This window comes from Dermacentor andersoni, chromosome 2, assembly GCF_023375885.2.
Source record: "Dermacentor andersoni chromosome 2, qqDerAnde1_hic_scaffold, whole genome shotgun sequence".
NCBI lineage: Eukaryota > Metazoa > Arthropoda > Arachnida > Ixodida > Ixodidae > Dermacentor > Dermacentor andersoni.
Window position 1 is genome coordinate 160,178,506 of NC_092815.1, and position 21,488 is coordinate 160,199,993.

The 21,488-nt window shown below is 48.1% G+C and overlaps 1 protein-coding gene and 1 long non-coding RNA gene across 17 annotated transcripts in view; one reads left to right on the plus strand and one right to left on the minus strand.

The window, feature by feature from the left end:
• The window catches only part of fray (oxidative stress responsive kinase frayed), a 274,312-nt gene that overhangs the window by 48,591 nt on the left and 204,233 nt on the right, over positions 1 to 21,488 (minus strand). The window contains exon 1 of one of the 11 annotated variants that reach the window (XM_055076087.2): positions 19,789 to 19,894. The exons of 9 other annotated variants lie outside the window; for them this stretch is intronic. In XM_055076087.2, coding sequence (XP_054932062.1) covers positions 19,789 to 19,796 — 8 coding nt within the window. In that variant the 5' untranslated portion in view covers positions 19,797 to 19,894. Of the gene's footprint in view, positions 1 to 1,468; positions 1,744 to 19,788; positions 19,895 to 21,488 lie in introns of those variants that run through there. One more of the 11 variants, XM_055076083.2, reaches the window with a different exon arrangement.
• LOC129387267 (uncharacterized) overlaps positions 5,268 to 21,488 on the plus strand; it is a 73,580-nt gene continuing 57,359 nt past the window's right edge. For 2 of the 6 annotated variants that reach the window (XR_011892861.1, XR_011892860.1), the window contains exon 1: positions 5,268 to 5,536. This is a non-coding gene — a long non-coding RNA (uncharacterized lncRNA). Of the gene's footprint in view, positions 5,537 to 7,874; positions 10,080 to 13,783; positions 15,404 to 21,488 lie in introns of those variants that run through there. The other 4 variants (XR_008614527.2, XR_011892859.1, XR_008614529.2 and 1 more) reach the window with 4 other exon arrangements.

The window sequence follows — 21,488 nt, forward strand, 5'->3', positions numbered from 1 at the left end:
TTTTTTGCGTTGTATGGAGGCCCTAGAAATCTAAACCCTAGAAAAAGATAGTGCCAAGCCTCAGAGCGCCGGGAATAATGCAATATAATAGCTTTTCTGCAGCCAGAATCGGTTTCGTTCCCCATGAGGCTACCGTGCCGTGGCGTCACGTCACAGCATGTGGTCACGGGGTCACGTCCTTTACTGCTAGCTACTCGTTGTGACGACCGATGTATGCCAGCATAACGGACGGATTTTGCTATTCAATAATGAGAATTCATCTGGTTTACAGGTTGCGTGTTTAGACATTACTGCGCCGTAATTTGTAGAGGCAAAGATATAAGCCTCAACATTGAAAACACTGTACCGCAACAACATCAAATTCATCTGGTTTACAGGTTGCGTGTTTAGACACTACTGCGCCGTAATTTGTAGAGGCAAATATATAAGCCTCAACGTTGAAAACACTGTACCGCAACAACATCAAATGAGCCAAGCAGAAACGACGACTTTCACTGCAGGTATCGCGAAATTCCAGTGCATCGTAAAGTGAAAAAGAATTGCGTGAAAGAAAAGAAAAAACGGTGCAAACGGCAAACGTTATTGGCAGTATGTGCTTCTTCCAAGTATTTCGACCTTTTTCAATTTACCGAAGGCCTCACACCTGTTATATGAGCACACCGATCCAATGATGAAGCCACAACGAGTGAGATCAAATATTGGGAAACAGCAGAGGATAGAACGCGAGCGAGAATTAGGAACCTGAGTTGTTTGGGGTGTTCTACGTCGCAGTGGCAGAGCCTATAAAGGACGTCCTTCATCAGATCACCTTTCACAGTTGACGTTGCCAAACCCTTGCTTTACCTCCACTGACGTCATAAGTGATCACTTTTTACGAAGAACTGCGTACCTAAAGGGATCCTAGACCTGGAGCATGTTTGTAGCGCAGGATTACACTGGACAAGCGGTGAAAGGTAAGTCAATTAAGATGAAAAACACCAACGAATAACAAGAGATCTGTGCAGAAAACAGTACGGTCACGAAAGATAGAAGGATGCTGCATGATGTCCTAAATATGGCTGATGAGTGGTAGAGTCCCACTGACAGCAAATCTCTGTACATTGGCCAAGAGAGGCGTGCTCAGTGATGCTCCCGAAATTATAGCGCTAAATCGCCTATTTGTCGAGTTGGGCTTCGGACTCGACAGCCAGTGCAAGGAGTGAACGTGCCATAGTAGACCAACGCACTTCGCATCGCACAATGGCATACCGAGTTGACGTCACTAAAATGAGAGCGAACCAGCACGTCGATCAAGACAAACCATGAACATTGCAGCCTTCTTTCTATCCACTACACCTCGAACGCCTGCGGCCGCCATGCGCGCGCTGAACCGACACGACATCGCCTCCGCCTTCGGCCCGCTCAATTCTATACTGAAGCACATGCTCGCCACACAAAGCGTGCTACGTCGTGTATTCTAAGTACTGACTCTTCCGGGATGTCCTCCGGGATTCTTGTCTTGAGGAACGACTTCATTCTGGTTCCCAATCCACTCTCGCCCTCGACGGAAGCAGCCGCGCACACCTTGCCAGGGGCAAAACCACACGATCACAGCGAAGGTAGACACGTGGAAAGTGCAAGAGGAATTGCGAATACGGCACAGGATGTCACATCTGGGCCAGGTCTGCTCGAGAGGCGGTCCACTGGGAGGCTCGCTCTGGCGCACGCGACTGCGGTTCGCAAGTCTTCACAATGCGGTTCGCAAGTCTTCACTGAAGGTGCGCTCTTGGGAGCCGAGGTGTCGTCGTCAATGGCGTACGGGAGGACGCGCGGGAGGGCAGGTCGAAGGAGGCCTTCACGGCGCGCGTGCGTCGTATGCAGCGGGGCCGCCAGCAACGAACGCAGCGGTGGGCGCTTCGGGACGTCGCTTTTTTGGCAGGGACCGTCGTCGCCACGGTGCGCGAGGAGACGGCAGCTACGGGCGACGGCGTCCCGGCAGCCTCATTGTCTTCCCGTCTCCGCGGCGCTGATCCTTTGACGTAAAGGAATAATTCGCGGGCTCTCTCATTAACGGCCTCTCGGCTCCCGCGTCTCTCGGAGGATCAGGCCTTCTCTGTCTTCCGATTCGACAGGTCGCTTCGCTCGCGCTGCCTCATCCGCTCCTTCGTTCGGTGACTTGTAGTTCGCGCGTATTTCTCTTGCTTTCTCGCTTTTTTTCTTTATTCTCTTCACTTTCCCAGAATTTGGCCCCTGCTGTTGTTGTTATTGTTGTTTGTGTTCTTTCTTCTTTTTCTCCTGTCGGGGGGGGGGGGGGGGGGGGCTCAGGGGCTGTACGTCGCTTGTTCTGTTGTTTGGGGTTGCTTCTGTCGGTTGCCCGTAAGCGCGTCGTCCCGAGAGGCCTCGTAAGCGGCTATCCATCAGCTTTCACTCACCGGGCGCTTCAACACCCTTTCTCTCCATTTGCGAATCGCTTAGCGCTGCATTAACTTTTAATACTGAGTTCGGGTGTACGTTATAAAATTATCGAGCATGCTGAAACCTTTGATCTTTCGTCGCCGACGACGTTTCACGCCACGGTGGAGTGCTCCGCCCCAATGTTCTCGTCGCGGTGGGACTCCTGAGGTGCGGCGGGCGATGATCCGCCGGCCTAAGGCCAACGCAGCAGACATCATAGGGGCCCTGAACTAACGGTTCCTCCCCTATATACCCTTCCCCAAAGTTAAATAAAATTTTCATATCATAATCCGCTTTAATTGCATGGACGGTGGCCGAATGAGCGCGACATATGAGCAGGTGAGAGAGGGGCAATCAACAAGCGAGTCCCTTCTTTCTACGTTGAGCCCTAATTTGAGAGTCAAGCGCTGGCCGTCGCATATTGCCAAGAGTTTAATATGAGCCGCAATTATATGGTTGATACTTAGAGGCGTCATGCTAACTTTGTTCCTGAGAGTTGATTCACCACGTCTGATGGCGTGTTAGTGGCTGAGCGTGACGTCTGGAGTGCCACACACACACACACACACACACACACACACACACACACACACACACACACACACACACACACACACACACACACACACACACACACACACACACACACACACACACACACACACACACACACACACACACACACACACACACACACACACACACACACACACACACACACACACACACACACACACACACACACACACACACACACACACACACACACACACACACACACACACACACACACACACACACACACACACACACACACACACACACACACACACACACACACACACACACACACACACACACACACACACACACACACACACACACACACACACACACACACACACACACACACACACACACACACACACACACACACACACACACACACACACACACACACACACACACACACACACACACACACACACACACACACACACACACACACACACACACACACACACACACACACACACGCGCGCGCGCACGCACGCACGCACGCACGCACGCACGCACGCACGCACGCACGCACGCACGCACGCACGCACAGACACAGCTTTCTGAAGATTGCCGGAGGCGCAGTTCTAAACACAAAATTTCGTATCCTTAAACGAAACTAAAGATCGCACGATGAGGGACGAAAAATGAAATTATAGATGTGATGTTTGAAGATGCAATGATGATATTCCAACTGTGATTAAGATGAAACGGAGCGAGGTGAGCCATCTAATGATAAAAAGTTACCGGTAGTTTTTTTGGAGTGACAGATTGAGTGCCAAGGGAAGCGTAGTTCATTCATTGAAAGTTGGATGATAATTAGTGATGAGATTTCAAAAATTGGCGGGTAATCATTTTCAAGCTTTACGAAATTTTCGACGATCACTTGTTGCAGTTAATACAATTCTAGTCCTTGACCTAGATTATTCAGAGAGGCGGATATTACTTGCAGGAGAAACCAAAACACACATTCAACTAATTAACAAAAGATCAATAATTACTTTATTCATAACTTCACGGCACACATTGCAGCTTACGAATTTTTAGCCGGTAAATTTGCAAGGCGCATCCAGTTTGAATGAATTTCCAGGATGACACCAGTTTGGATACGTGCGCCACCAGACTCACCATAGAAATGCACTGTTCCTCCACTTATACTTGTTCACCATAACACTCTTTTATACATTTAAGCACAAAAGTAGCTCGAACGCCAGCGCATTTCGTCCCACACTTTAGGAAATAATGTCTATAGTCAACCGAGCGATAAGGGCAGCTGAAGTCGCTGGTCGCCTGGACTGAGGGGACCGCACGCTGCAAAGCGGAGGAGCTAGCTACACGCACGCGTGCTCTTTTCTGTAAAGTTTATTGTTTATTTTCTCTCTCTGGAAACTGGTTTCATACCGAATATTAATTTCAAGTGGATACGTCTTGCACACTCACCGGTTACAATTCGTAAGTTGCAATATGTGCCGTGAGGTAATCATTAAGGAAGTTATTGAGTGAATTTTTCAGTCTCTCTGCTGGTAATGTCCGCCCCTTCGATTATTCCAGCTCAACAACAAGAATTATGCTGTCTGTCACAGGTGATTCTTAAAAATTCGTAAAACTTAAAAATGATCGCCCCGTATACGATGGGCTCGGCTGACGCTGTAATAGGGTATACTGTGGAGATCTCTGGAAGTTGTTTTCGTGCCTCAGTGGATATGAGGCTCGTGATGATAATGAATAGGCGTTGGATTGCGTTTGTGGAAAGAGGCAGCTTTGGTTAATGGTTAATTGATCAGCACGCGAAATGATATTCGAAAGGGCTTCATAAGCTTGGCCCCAAAAGTGTCAGGATATCATTCGGCTGGTTCAAAAAGATTGATCCGCAGCGCAAAGCGTTCAAATGCAGAGATGAGCACTGGCTATGGAGACGGAAACCCTCAAAGCGTAACAGCGGGACCCAAGAAGCCAAGAATCGAGCGGCCATTTTCCCCGTTTCCCTCTTCGCTATTGCATAAGGTACCCGTTGATCTATTATGACTAAGAGGACAGGGAATTGAACGAACTGCAGCCGCTTTGACCTCTGTCTGAGGACAGCAATTCACGAAAGAGGGCTGCCAGTTTAGCGCTTAGGTTAACGCACGGAAAAGCGCTAGGCTACCGTAGAGTTGAAAAGATCGATTGTTTCTCGCCATAATGACCCACCGACAAAACCAAACCAAACAAAGCGATAAGAGCAACGACAGCACACAGTGCTGACACACACGTTGGCGGGCGTGCAAAGCATAACGGCACATAGTCGATGACCTCGGAGTGTGTTGTTCGTTCTGTCGACCGAACAACCTCTTCGCGCAGTCTTGTGATGCGTTGAGTCACGACTTGGAGGCACGGGAGGCGGTTAAAACGTGTGCGAGCGCGCGCCCCCTCGCCTCTATCCAGCAGTTGGCCCGACTTTCACGTATAGACTTTACTGCGGGCGCGCCGCAAATGTCGGCGTTATCCCCGACAGCCATATTATAGGCACATATCGCACACCTGTGGCAGCTGCAACACGCGGAAGGCGAGTGCATTCTTTTTTATTTCCGTCTGTCAGTATAGCGCTATGTACACCTCAGCGGCTTGTAGAGGCGGCAGTGTGATTGATGTTCAGTCTTTGTCAGAAGTGCGCATGCCGCGGCGTTCTGGGTGCGCTTCAAGATGTGGATAGCGGCGGGGACGGAGATAATGACAGCTATTCTCAAAGGTGGCACGAAAGCTCGATAAGAGATTTTAGTTTCCACTTTAATGATGCTGTTATAATGGTCAGAGAGTAAAAATTATACACTCAAGTATACTTATTGACTTGTTATAGTGTAACGGCGTGGGTGCCAACGGAACTGAGACTGAATCTTCCAGGGTAGCAGCGGCGGCAGCAGCAGCAGCATCAAGATAGATAGATAGATAGATAGATAGATAGATAGATAGATAGATAGATAGATAGATAGATAGATAGATAGATAGATAGATAGATAGATAGATAGATAGACAGACAGATAGATCTCTCTCTCTCTCTCTCTCTCTCTCAGGTAATTTGTGATCCTTAGTGGGTGTTTCACTCGTTGTTGTATTCACTGCTATATTCACTGTATCCTTTGCACTGCAGTAGTCAATGCATCCGTCGTTCTTACGGGGAATCGCGGCGGCGTCAAGCCCAAGGAAGGGGGAGCGTGAAAAGTTTCCACTTCTTCCCACGACACGGCAGCCGCCCTATCTGTGTGCTTGTTCTTGAGCCTCCGCAACCGACCGCGCTCCTTGCATCTTTCATTCGGGAGGCTTCGCATAATGCACGACCAAAGCGTCGCCAGCACGCACGACGCCAGCCAAGCACGCCCTGGCCTTGGTGTGCGCGATCGGCCTTACGCGAGCCGAGTCTCGGTCTTTGTAGCGCGGAAGCCAGCAGCGTAGCATTATACTCCGTTCGCCGGAACCGTTGCGGTGCGTAGCGGGCGTACGTATCAGGAGAGAGGGCACGCGATAGAAGAATGCCGCAGTCAACAGAGCGAGTCCGGGAGCGGCAGCGTGAGCAACGTTGTACGCGGAATAGTGATTTACTTTCAGCATGACTCACTTCAAGACGTCCCTTGGGAGCGGCAGCGTGAGCAACGTTGTACGCGGAATAGTGATTTACTTTCAGCATGACTCACTTCAAGACGTCCCTTCCGCGGTGGTCCCCTCTCTGTGACGCTATTGCGACCGGTGACGTCACTGATCGCAGGGCGACGGGACGCGCGCTGTCAATTAACGGTGCAGCAATACGCACTCCGTGCAAACCGTCGCCGTTTCCTCATCGTCGTCGTAATCACTACTGCACTTCACAAAAAAGAAAAAAAAAGAAAGAAGAAGATATATATATATACATACATATATATATATATATATATATATATATATATATATATATATATATATATATATATATATATATATATATATGTATGTATGTATGTATGTATGTATGTATAAATAAACGAGAAGAAAGGCGGTTAACCGAGGGGCACGATTTTTATTAGTCATATTATGAGAAGCCAACAAGCACTGACACCAAGGACAACATAGGGGAAATTACTTGTGCTTAATAAATGGAATGTAGAAACGATAAGTTAATGGAAATTAAAGTGGAAGAAAAAACAACTTGCCGCATGTGGGAACCGAACACACAACTATCGCATATATATATATATATATATATATATATATATATATATAGCAAGAGAGAGAGAGAGAGAGAGACGTTATTCGAGTCTTATTTTGTCCCTCAACAAACAATCGACATCTACTTATGCATCCATTTTCTTCCTTTAACGTTGCTTTTCCACTCGTTTTTATCAGCGTGATGTTCACTCTTTGCAAAATTACACACTTTTGCCACACAACGATGATCGTCATCTGCCTTGTCCACATTTCCTTTCTATAACGCTGCGAGCCCGGTGCTTCCCAGTAACGAACGGCATGCGCGTTATCAGCATGACTTAGCATCCCCGACAGGAAAGTAGCGGGCGCGGCGTTTTCAAGAAAGAAAACGCAAACAAGGAAGATGACGATTATGGTTGTGCGGCAGATATACACCCGAAATAGTGTACCTTTGTCTAAGAGTGTACGTTCTCAAGAAAAAAAAACGGAAGCAAGGCAGATGACGATTATTGTTGTGCGTCTGATATACACCCTAAAGGCTGTATATCTGCCACACAGCAATAATCGTACTCTGAGACAAAGGTACACCCTTTGGGGAATATATCTGCCACACAACGATAATCGTCATCTGCCTTGCTTGCGTTTCCTTTCTTGAAAACGCCGCGCCCGCTACTTTCCTGTCGAGAATGCTATGTCATGCTGATAACGCGCATGCCGTTCGTTAGTGGGAAGTACTGGGCTCGCCGCGTTAAAGAAAGGAAATGCGGGCAAGACAGATGACGATTATCGTTGTGTGGCAAAAGGGTGTAATTTTGCTTAAGAGTGTAAGAAGTACCGTGGGCTCGCAGCGTTAAAGAAAGGAAATGCGGGCAAGACAGATGACGATTACTGTTCCGGGACAAAACATAACCCAAAGGGTGTAAACTTTTTTTTTTTTTTACAGTGTGGAGGTCAAAATTAATCCGGAGTACCACCCTACGGCGTGCCCCTTAATGCAATCGTGGCTTCGGCACGTAAACACACAGCATTCAATTCAGAATCATCACATTATCCGGGCCAAGGTTAGGCCACGAAGGGGTGTTAAAAAGCTTTTAGAGTGGGCGAGATCGGCCAGCTTAATTTCGGAATATTGCCACACGTGCGTGATGTTTTGCTGGTTTTATTTTCTCGCCGAATATTGCGCAGATGCACACCATTATCGCTGTCTCCATGCCATTGCTCTCGCGCGAGACGTGTCTGCTGTATCGAAAACTTCGGGAACGCTGTCACCAATTCTATGGCGCCGGGGGCTACCGGGGGGTTATCACGGGGCAGGCGTGTCTAAAATAATATACCACGCGCCACAGGGGTAGTCGGTGCGACCATCTCGGAATGTAGCACGCGAGAACTAGCGATTGGTCTGGACTGCACGCTGGCACACGTTCTGTTACCACGACATGGGGATCGATTATTTATCTGGTTTCTCATCTCGAAAGGGGGGGCCGGGCTGTAGAGATTTGCAAAGGTCTCTTCAGGGTGTTCCTTCTCCCGCCACAGCTTTGGTGAAATAGTCGAGCATCCGCCGCTGCTGTGGGAGAGAGAGAGAGACAGAAACAACTTTACTGGTCCATAATGAAATGGAACGCGTTAAGCGTCTGATTGGGTGGCTCCCTCTTCACGGGCTCCATATGCTTCCAGGGCGGCAGCCGTGTGCTGCCGCCGGGTATACGTATGTACCGGTAAAACAGGCACGAGCGTGGCTCCCGGCCTGGTGCTCGGCAGCTACGGGAATTCCAGACGCTTGGAAGGACACCTATGGGGAAGTTGGCGGCATGTGACCGCCAGACTCCTCTCTTTTTTTTTTTTTTTCGCGTGTGCTCGCGAAGGTTTCGACGGGAATTTAGGGCGCAGGCTCCTTCTTCCAAGCGTGCAACGCCTGACAAAAGCCGAACGCCAAGTTCACTTGAACCAGTGGGGGCCCGGTGGGAATCAAACTAACGAAATACTGCAGGCGAGGCGTACGCTCTACAATTATAGGCTTCGGTTCAATAGCTTAAGCAGTGATTTGAAGGCCACGCACAATGCTCGTTGCTATCGTAGTCACTTTGGTGCTAATTCTTCATTTTTCTTCTGGGTACTTTTCTTCTTTTTTTTTCGTCGCATTTCTTTGCCTTCACCTTAACCGCACCATGAAAATATTGTTAAGGTAACTTTATAACTGAAGACGAGGAAGTTGAAAGGTGTTAGATGAACAGAACGATCTCAGCGCCCTGGCGCCATCTAATATGGTGCTGCCCAATATCATCTTTTAAAAATAAACCTATTTCGCGAATTTAACAATACGTGCCATCCAGCATCGGTTAGCATACCTGCTGTTTGGTTAAGACTACCTCTCCAGCTGTACATTAAAATCCTCTTCCTCGCTTATACAATCATTATAGGGTCGAGTGACGATAGCTTCCATATACCGCAGCGGTATAGCTCAGGTAGAACTGCGTCCAACACCGTTAACTGCCTCGGTCGGATCAGGAAGTTATGGTGTCGGTGCGACCAGAAACCGATGCGTGTCATTGGGTACACCGCCTGCGCCTTCCACTGACGTCAGGAGTCCCAAGGGGCAGTTTGACTTTGCTTTTCGTGTGTGTGCGCGTGCGCGCGCTGCAGTAGTGACCTTTCTCTCCATTCGCTGTTCATCCCCTCTCCCCCAGCGTATGGTATGCAAACAGGACGTGCATCTCGTCAGCCTCTGTGCATTTCCATTTTTCACTCTCCCCGTCTCTCATTCTTCCTTTATATATTGCTGACATCGTTAGTTAATATTGTGAATCCCTCATCGAAGAATTGATTGTTTGCGGATTGCACTCTTTTTTTTTTTTAGGTAAATTATTTGCACCGACGACGAAAACGTTCCTGTGAGAATACGAGCGATTTGCTGAAATGGTGCGAACGATAAGGTATGGTTCTCGGCATTAGAAACAAAATGTCGCGGTTGAATGCCAATTACAAGGAAACAGACACCCTTCACTGGAATGTACGTCATATATAGGCCCATTATCTTTGCGTGAAATATACGGTTTTAAATATCTAGGCGCAATGTTAATTGACAAGCGATACACTTCCTCATCTGATTTCCGGGAACTGTTTTAGAACATAAGCTGAAACAAGTCAGCTGAAGATCAACAAGACTTCTACAACCTTTTGATGCTCGCGCGCATGCGCATTATTATATAATATAAGAAAAAAAAACAATAATAATACTGATACGATGTTTAAGAGAGAATGCAGTCTAGAGATATGATTTTAAAGGCGAAGTGGTTTACCATGAATTCACGTGAACGGTTACGTAAGCGTACATCACGAATAACAAACCAAAACATGAAGGTATATATATATATATATATATATATATATATATATATATATATATATATATATATATATATATGAAATAGGAACGTTTGGCGGTTGCAAGAAATTATCAAGAGTGAGCCCAGACACAATGACCCTAAATGCAGTTGTGCGCGTCTCGTTTAATTCATAATTATGGTTTGATCACAGAAGCAAACTAACTTTTTCCTTTTCTGTGAATATCGGGAATATAGGCATCGGCAATGTAATCTGCCGTCATTTTGAGAGGTGCGTGTATGTGTTTGTGTGTGTGTGGGGGGGGGGATAGATAGTACAAAGTCTAATGTGAAACTAGGACAATCAATCATAAAGAATCCGTGTATAGGAAATAAGTACAATTTTCCGTGCGCCAAGGTGTGAGACAACACGTACGAGTAATTTCTGCCCCTTCAGCGGAACTCGAGCTGTGGTGTCGAGACGAGGGAGAACCGTCACTAATTACCGCAGTCGTTATCGGCGCTATCGCTACACGTGAACACAGCTGATGACGAGTGTGACAAGCGGAGCGCGACGCAAACGCCAGGCATGCAGGCGCTTACCACACAGACGACGGTAAGTATGCTAAGCGCACGTGTTACACAACTGACGCTAATCGCCGACAGGGTGACGTGGATTGGAAGCTCTTGATGAGCAAAGAGCGAATTCGGCCTTGGGAGTGAGGAGGGGAGGATGTCAGGCGCGGAAGAGGAGATGGTATACGATTCGCCAATCAACGGCGTGACAGCAATCGCGATGGCGCGTGGATAAAGGCGTTTAATGAGGCACGTACGTGCGGTTCGGGTTTAGCGTACCCGTCAGGACAAGATTCTCAGGATCGACGATTGCTACAATATAAGCGCGGCGTGCGATATCTTCGACGCGTACGGTGTTCTTCCCGGGACACCTCATCCCCGAGGCCATGCTATAAGACGCTAAAGTCGCCCGCATCTGATAAAGCAGGGAGGCTTTCGAGCGCATTTCAGTAGCTTCACCGCGAGGACTCGCATAAGCGGTACATACACAACCCGTTCGCCTCGGCGCCCGCCCTGTAACTGTAACGCGTGACCCCTGCAGATACAGCACCTGCTGTGTATCTGTTCTCGTTACGACTGGACTCGAGACCGTCCTCCGAGTCAAAGACACTCGGACCGCGGCCACATCCGCCGATGACACGAAGCGCGATTCGTGCACTAGTGCGGTACTTGAAGCGTACCGGTTGAAGTGACCGAGGGCTCCTTCGCAGAGTCCTCCCGCGTGCACGCAGTGCTGCGCTCTCTCCCTCTTTTCGTCTTTCCATTCCTCATTTCCTAACCCCCAGTCTAGAGTAGCAAACCGGACGCTCGTCTGGTTTCCTCTCCTTGCTTTCTCTCTCCCTCTTTTAAACGGCAGTCTTTGTGTGTGCGTGTGTGTGTACTCTCGCGCACGCAGACACACACGAAAGCTTAAGAAGAAGGTAAGGACGGCGCAACAACCGATGGAATGACAAATGATAACAGTTCATTGTGAAGATACAACAAGGCAGCAGCGTGAGCTAGAGAGCTAACAGGTGCGGTGGATATTTTACTGATTATGCCGGCTTAAAGTGCATACATATATAGAGCAGATAACGGGCGGTCTGTTACATATAAGAGAAATTGTTTCCAATGGAAGCCGAATGCAGTCAAATGGTTAGACGGTGCACGAGATTACGAAATGTGGCGGCACGGAATGAAATCGGCCGACGGGAGAAATTTGTCCCTATACAGTGGTCATAAAGTAGTCTCCTCATGGTTCTAGATACAAGCTAATCACCGTACATCGGTCCTAGAGAATATCTAGACGTGAAGACTCGGGAATACTGCCGTCTCGCTTTGTCTTAAAGCGTTTCGCACTTGCGAACAAGAGAAAAACTCGAACCCCGGCGCCGCTGAAGTAAAGACTAGTACGGAAAAGACTGAACAAAAGGCCAGTCAGAGCATCGGTCTTCCATAGACGGGTTGTCGACGCTTTTACTTTTCGAAGGTTGCACGCGCAGTGGGAAACGCAAGAGCTGATCGAGCATATAAGAACGCCTTGACGCAATGGAACGGAGCTGTACAATGGAAACTGCAAGACGACGTGCCCCATACGTCATCGAGTTCGCATAAAATTATAAAAAAGATCCTCGTGTATGAGAGAGCAAGAGAGAGAGAGTAAGCGATTGCGACGACTGCTTCGCGAGCGCAGCTGTTTGAGTAGGTTCGGAGTACGGCTACACGAAAGCGACGAGTCATCGACTAGTCAAATAAGAACATAGACCTAATGACGTTTACTTATTGAAAACCGCCGCGTTCTATGTTGGTTAGTCTATACGCTACGCAAGATTAGTACGTACATTATAGGGGAAAAAGGCTGTAGAATGAAAAACAGCGACGAGTAACTGACGGACTGACTTTCCCAATTAGCGTACACTTAAAACATTATGATTAAACAGAGAATTCTCTCTTGGTTGGTCTACACGCAAAGCGAGAGTAGCAGATTGGGGAGTAGATATACGTATACAAACGCGTAAAAGACGGTAACGAGCCGCTGACTTACCAAACCAATTAGCGTATACCTATGTGACATGCACTTGTGAAACTTGTGACATGTACCTGCGAATTCTCTCTTGGTTAGTCAATACGTCTATGTGCATCGTAGCTGTCGAGTTGTAAATAGTTTAAGGTATGAGCACAGACACACTCTTAAAAAACGTTCACGCCGTTTGGGACGTACTTTGTCCTACAACAATAATCGTCATCTGTCTTGCATGCATTTTCTTTCTTTAACGCTGCGAGCCCGGTACTTCCATGTGACTGACGGCTGGCGCGTTATCAGTGCGACACAGCATTCTCGACAGCAAAGTGGCGAGCGCTAAGCTTTCAAGAAAGGAAACGCAAGCGAGGCTGATAACGAATATTGTTTCGGGACAAGATAAGCCCCATACGGTGAAAACTTTTCTAAGAGTGCAAGGTGAAACTATGCAAATTTCACCTTCCACAACATCCCCTCTTTTCGCACCGCACCCATGGAATGCACCGATTGTACCCGTTATACGTTAGAACTATACTTTACTACATATACTAGTTACTTCAATTCGAAATGCATTATATATATATATATATATATATATATATATATATATATATATATATATATATATATATGTGACATGCACTTGTGAAACTTGTGACATGTACCTGCGAATTCTCTCTTGGTTAGTCAATACGTCTATGTGCATCGTAGAAGGTATATATATATATATATACCTTCTGTTGGATCGAAGCAGTATAGTTTGGGCTAGTTGCAATGCCCTACTGGTGAATTTATTAGTGCTGCAAGGACAGGGCGTTTGCATAGTCGGACAGCACAAAACAATTGACTGATAGATTTGAAAGCCCCGAGAAACGCACGGGCTTTCAGCCGGGGAGGCTCAGAATTAATTTGGACCACGTGCGTTTCTTAAACGTGGACCAATCGAAAGTCCAAGTGCACCAGACATCTTGCATTCCGGATCCGTATACATGCGACCTCGGCCTCTGGCACTCGAACTCGCGTCCTCGAGCTCAGTGGTACAACTGCCGCATAGCCAGCGAGACGGGTAAACGAACCGGCCTATCTATCGACTGGGAAAAAAAAAAAAAATAAGGCAACAGCAAACGGCGCGAGACCAGCCGGTTCCGTCCTCTTCGAAGTGACTGGCGTGCGTGCGTGCTTGCTCCTGCGATCGGAGCGTCCGGTCAATGGCGTCGTCGGGCAGGCAGATCCTGCGGCGCGGAATGTCGTCTGCCTGTGCGAACTGGTTGCCTGACCGAGCAGTACCTGCCTGCAGAGGCAAGACGAAAAGGAGAGAAAGAAAGAAAGAAAGAAAGGAAGAAAGAAAGAAAGAAAGAAAGAAAGAAAGAAAGAAAGCCGCCCGCAAGAGGAAGAGCAATTCGTCCCCGCCCGAAGGACGTAAAACAAACGGGTCCGCCCGGCGGCCTCGGCTAAGGTGAAGGGCGGCTGCGTCGTCACAATGCAGGCAATGCTTCGAGAGCCGGTCACGCGTGGTGCAGTAACTGTATTGCTTTGCTTGCGTCGCTGGAGTCTGAAGCGCTGCTTTGTATGGGAAGGTGTTGTCCGGCGAAAGAAAAAAATAATGGAGAAAGAAAACCGACGCGGTGCCCAGACACGAAAACGCGTTCTTCTGGAGAGCTGCAGCGAGGACGGTTAAGCGTGGACGCCGAGGGGCACTTTGATGGCCGAGCCAAGAATTTTTCGTAGTGTGTGTGCAGCGGTAAAACGTTCGGTTAGTGCGCGCACTCGTTCGGTGGCCTGTATTGAAAAAAAAAAAATAAGAGAGAAAGAGACAGAGAGAGAGAGCGCGCTAGTAGGGCAGTGTGTGGGAGAGGATATGTGCGAAGGAGACGAAATTCAAGGGAGGGACATATAACGCTGGATACAGTCTGAACGTTGAAGTTGGTGTTCGCCAAATGCCAGACCAACCTGCAAGCTACGCTTGGTCATGGACAAATTGATCCACAAATCACTTCCCTATACCGCTGAACCTCTAGCAAACAACACCACAAAAATCAATCAATAAAAAATTGACAGACACACAACGCGTGATACAAGAACTCCTGTGCCTGTTTTTGTGCTGCGCGCTAGAAGTTCAGCGATGAAATATTATCTAGCCCGATCTTATAACTTTATCACTAAGGTATGGAACCTTTTGCACGAAGTACGCGTTAATGCAATCGCACTTTTGTGAGCCCATGTGGCAGCGAACGAGAACGTTCTTCTTTTTTTTTTTAGGACATGATTATTCGTAAGAAGACACTCAATTCCATTCAGAAGCCGAGTGGACGAATGTGTGATGGGTGTACAAAAGCGCACAGTCAAGGCACGCCTTTAGGTATACGCCCTATCACTTTCTTGTATAGATATATCTGCTTTTTTTTATGCCCGTAGGTCAATGCGCCGTTTTATGAAGCGGCGGGCGTCAATTATAGCCTCGGCAACGGTTATACTTTTTCGCGTATAGTTGTGATAAGTGCATGTATGTTCACGTGTGCATCTTCGCGATGGCTCAATGGCGTAGGACACCCTCGACGTGTTTCGGCGACTACGCGCAGTTCGCAACAGGGTCGCAGCACTGTGACGTGTAGCGTCAAAGCAGCTGCGTTACGCCTCACTGGAGCGCCTGTCCACAACCGCAGCGAAGCCATCACGGTATAATACGACGCGATACCCCATGCGATAAGTTCTGTCATCCATGCGCAGTTCCGGAACCGATCAACGGACTTCCGGTGTGCAGGTCGATTGGCTCGGCCGTGAGCATGATCGGCATGTGGGGTCGTTTCCTGTACCGTGGTATAGTTTCAAGCGGCCGGCAGCAAGCAACTCAGCCAGCTACGCCATTTCAAAAAAACAAAAAAGTAATAAAAGTAAAGAGTAATCGACGTATGGAGTAGCGTCCATTCGGTCATTGTTGTTACTGATGGACCGTGGAATTAAATTTTAAAAAATGACATTAGGGAGCGCTACTATTTCCTGAAGCTATTTGCACGACAGGTTTTACCAGTGGGCAAATCGGCCGATGTGCAAGAAGGTCCCCGAAATTTACAATTTAAATTGCTGCGCACTAAACCACTGAGTAACAAAGGAGGTGACCGTTGCGTGCATGCTTTCTACCTTTGTAATTCGACAACTAACGGTCACTTACGCGGAACTTCCCACGCACAAGTAAATTTCTCCACGGGTAAAAATATGCCTCCAGGAGATCACCACAGGGCACCATGCTGGCTACCTTTAGAAGAAAGAATTGAATTCTGGGGTTTTACGTGCCAAAACCACGATTTGATTATGAGGTATGCCGTAGTGAGAGATTCCGGATTAATTTTGATCACCAGGGGATATTTAACGTGCCCCCAAAGCACGGGAATGAAAGGAAAAAGGAATGAAGGCCCACACCAGTTATACCACGAGTCAGCATGTCACACGGTAACGGGAAAAAATATGAGTTAAACGGACAGTCATGCCTAAGACCCGCGTGTGACCGAAAATCCTTAACAACTCTGTCGGCGTCGTACCTGTATATATGGGGCCTAACCATTTGTGGACAGACTGTCGTGAAACGTAACTGGCGCGACTCTCCCGTTGAGACAAAGCTAGCGCTGCTAAAAAAAATTTGCACAGATACGCGCATTCAAGCGTGTCAGCGTTTCACATTACCCAAAGTTCGGGGGCCCTAGCTAGTTAGTTAGTTTGCTTCTTTGTAAGTTATACATAAACACATGACGGTTTCGCCTGCATGTCTACGTTGCCTCGAAAGGCACCTCGCTATTTAGCAATACAATCGGCTGGTGGCCGCTCGTGAGTGCAAATCGAGATCCCGGACTGAAGTAGACGGGCATGCAACAAGCAGCGCGTGTATTTACTTAGTTTGTCGTACCTTCCTCGAGTCACAACCATGCTCACCAAACTACCGTCAAATATACAGGATGGTTGGGATTCTGTGAGCGTCCCCTTCGAAACGGGGCGGTGGGTTGCGCCGTCAAGCTCTTTTTCTTATTTTGCCTAATATTTTACTTGCCTTTTTTGTTTGCTTTTTTTACCAGACAAAAATTCCCAGCATCAATCTTTCTGAACCATTATTGGGAACTGCGTTTTTGCACGCCTCCGTCGTTTGTGGTTTCCCTACTTTTCTGCCATAAAACCCAATCGCCTTTTACTAATCTCTACTGTGGACATGTTTATTTTCCCTATGCTATCCCCGAACCCAAGGCCTCCAAGGAGGCCAGCGGAGCCTAAACCGGCAGATGAGTAGATATCTTCACATTCTAATAAAAACAAACTGACCGCCCTTCTACGACTGTGAAGAGGAGTGCAGGCGAGGCTCGGGATCCGCAGCTCTTCGTTGTCGTAACGCCTCGGCTTCGCGCTCTCTCACGGCGAAGTCGGCACGTCGACGACGAGCCCTTTCTCGAGCGAGTTCGCGGCGGCGTTCATCAAACGCCGCGTGTTCTTCGGCCGAGCGCACGACGCACGGCCCGCTCCCCCTGCCGTTCCTTCAACGCACCCTGCTCTGCGGCAGAACGAACCAAGCGCTCCCCCTGCCGTTCCTTCAACGCACCCTGCTCTGCGGCAGAACGAACCAAGCGCTCCCCCTGTCGTTTCTTCAACGCACCCTGCTCTACGGCAGAACGAACCAAGCGCTCCCTCTGCCGTTCCTTCAACGCACCCTGCTCTGCGGCAGAACGAACCAAGCGCTCCCCCTGCCGTTCCTTCAACGCACCCTGCTCTGCGGCAGAACGAACCAAGCGCGGCCTCCCCATCTGACTGCCGGGCCTCAACTGGCGGGAAACGGCGAGCGCGAGGAGAGAGAACACGCGATCACACTCTTTGGGTGTGATCGCGCAGGGAGGGGCGTCTGTGATTGGCTCGCGGCTTGCGCTGCGTCTACTTCACGTATATAAAACCTCGCTTTACAGGGCGCGTACGATGAAACGACAGTGGTTGAATCAGTTAGCGTGGTGGTCTTGCAACCCTGAGGTCGGTGATTCGAATCCGCAGCCCGACAAGCAATTTTTGTTTTCGCGCGGCTTGTGTATTTTCGTACGGCAACACCGACGCCGGCACGGGTGATAGTTATAGCTCAGCAGGCCAGCGTAGATGCCACTGCGCATGCGCGGGACAACATGCGCAGTGGCGTCTACGATGGCCCGTTGGCTCGCTGAGCTTATAACTCTCTAATACAAGCTTCGCTTGAACATGCTCCGTCGTTCCACGCTGCGTTCGTCACCTGGCGGAAAACGTACGCGTGAGGTAGAGCTCGGCAGCAATCGTTTTCTGGATATTTACGTGCGCTGTATTGCAAAAGCCGAACGCGTTGAGTGCTCAATCCTTCATCCTGGGAGAGGGGAAGAACAAAGTGAGCCCGAAATCTTACGAAGCTTTCCTCGAAGGTCTCAGACGGCGTGCAGCTTAACACCGGATCTCCTCTTGCGTGCCTGGCGTTTTGAAAGTACAGAGAAAGACGGACGACTACTGTGTTCTTCACCCTACATACTTTCTTTTTTTTTTCCTATTTCTCTCTCTCTCTCTATCTCTCTCTCGTTTTTTTTTGTGCGTGCGTGCGTGCTGGGGATCTACTTTGTACTATTCTGCCTACATTTCCCCTCTCCCGCGAACTCATGCTCTTCCTCAGTTATTTCTTCTGACAGTAACAAATAAATAAATGCGAATAGAAAGCGCATGGCACCTGGCTCGGATTCGGGTCATGTCCGATACGGGCCCTTTTTTGTAAAAGTTGCGTGCACGTAGATACTTACGTGCAGGTCCTTTTCTTTTTTTTTTTCTTTTGATTTATCGGCGTCTGAAAAGAATCGCCATCAGTTGCCACGAGCGTGGCGATAAACGTTTCCCCAACGAGGTCAGTGTTAGACGTTGTGCCTTTTGTAACTCGCACTATCTGAACAAAAATTCCAGAACGCCGAAGCCTTAAAAAAAATATATATTCTAACCGCGTGCTGCAAGCGCCAACAGTCGCGATCTGTCGTCGATTAGACTAACTCGAAAGGCTGACTACTATAACATACTTCAACAGACTAGGAGTCAGCAGTTAGTCCGCGGAATAAACAAACTGTAAGTTTCTTCTTCTCTTTTTTGTTTCCTTCTGTTCCTGCTTCTATAAAGCCAAGTAAAATGTGGTATTTTCGTGAATGACCGCTCGTTATTCTAAGACACGTAAGAAGTTGATTTTGTTGGCAGGAAGGTTAACGAAGCACATAGCTCGGTCACTAATTCGGTTCGACAGATTTCCTAGCCAACCCGACTGTGTCTAGACCTAGAATCACTGTTTTATCTTTACGCGATCTGTCATGCACTAACAGCACGAAAGAGTATTGACTATATTTCTCAGCGTTTGTTTCTCTGACTCACTGTCTCAGTGTGCTGGAGGAAAAATAAAAACGCTTTACGCATGACTAAAAAAGAAAGAAAGATAAAAAGAAAAGAACAGGAACCTAGAGAATATAGTAGACGGGACTTGTTCTATGTGGACTTCCGTCTACGCTCACCTGCTTTATGCTTCATTCAGCGATGTGCTATGTTTGCTTTCTTAACACACCTGTATGTCACTTTATACGTTAAAAAAAATAAACATAGAGGCGTGCTACTTATATACGTCATGTGCAGCTGTTGCAAAGTGCGCAAATTTCGTTGGCATCGCCGGCGAGTAAACAATCGCTGCGAACAATTAACGATACACACACATATACAAAGCTTCCGGAACGGTACCTGAACATATCGCTCGACCACTCACGGGTACGCAAGAAGCACGCGCATATCAGACTGAACTTAGCAGGCCCTCCTCCGTGGCGCCGAGATGGGCTTGCGACGCGAGCACAACAGAGGCCGCTGCGACCTCGGTGCGGGAGGGCAGAGAGCTTTGCTGCACGCAACTGGCGAAGGCTCGCGCGGCGCTGAAGTTAAGAAGGAGAAAAGGCCGCGACAAAACGCAACGGCGCGAGGCGAGGCGAGCCACCTTCGCCGGAGGACACAATAGGTCATTCGCGACAGGTCGTGTTTGATCGAATACGCCTTGTGTTGCGCCGCCGGCTGGCTGGTTGGCTGCGCGGGACAATACGCGCCTTGTTTATACGCGGCAACCGACTCGGGGCTGAAGAAGGTGGGAGAGTGTGGATGGGGATGATCTGGTTGGCGATATCGTGCTACGCGTAGTACGCGTGCATTGGAAGACTCACTACCTCTCGTTTTTTTGTTTTGTTTCGCCGCGATGTTTACAGGAGTGCGGAACAAGCCGGCTTTTGTTTTTTTGCGTCCGTTAAGGGTTCAAGAATGGGGTTCGTTCGTTCTTTGCTGATATGAAAACAGCGAGGAGGCTCGTATTTAGGCTCGATTCGGTATAGCTTGTAGAGGTGGGGTGCGGATAAAAAATTCACAGGGTCTCTTATGTCATCCCTAAGACGACTTGAACGCGAAAGCCCAAGTGCCCGATGCATTAAAGATGGACACATGACGTGCACATCCCCCTTAATTCGCTTAGTCTACTTCGCTTAGTCATCCCTCTTAATTCGCGTATTCATCCACTTGATTCGCTCACTCATCCTCTTAATTCGCCTAGTGTACTTCGCTTAGCCATCCCTCTTAATTCCAAAAGTCCAGGGTTCGACTCCCACACGAGGTCGCGTGTTCGAGTGCCTTAATTAACTCTATATTAATTAGCTTCGCCTTCATTAATACCAATGGTCATGGGTCATCGGTCGTCTGACCGATGAGACATGCAAGGCTTCTAACCCAACATTATAGTAATACGTTATTAATTAAGACTTTCTCCTTTATAACGTAATACCATAATGTTGGGTTAAACTCGCATGAAAAGCGCGCTTCACCTTTCATTAAAATAGGACAGAGATAGAGAGAAAAAGAGAAAGGCTATGCAAAGAAAGGCTATTTGAAACGCCATGCAATCTCTGCGACCTGCGAACACAAAGCTGCAGTGCTCTGCGTACGCGTCACGAGGTTTCAGCACTGCTTGAGCGCTATTCCAGTATGAATAGCGTTAAGAAAGCGCAGTATCAGAGTATTATAGAGGCATCCAGTACTGGACACTATATGCCGATGCCTTTTGGAGAAGGGGCCCTTCGGAGCGCTGTGTCCGACGTGAAGCAGGCAAATCGCACGAAACAGAAGTAGAGGAGTGTACCTTTTCTTTAAAGTTAGCATACGCCCGTTTAATAAAACGAAAACGGAGAGTTCTAGAACAGGGGCCCCAAAGAGCTTTGCGGGTGTCAGCATTGGGGTACGCAGGACTGAAGAGTTTTGGAATAGGACTTTGCGTTTGTGGATAGCGTCGAGTTTACAGCACCACTGCGGCGTCAAAGAAAAGCTATCATAAATAATTTAATAAAATCTGCCATTTTATGATCAGAAAAAATTCGGGTTCTCGTGTTTAATTGCAATTTGAGGTTATTCTA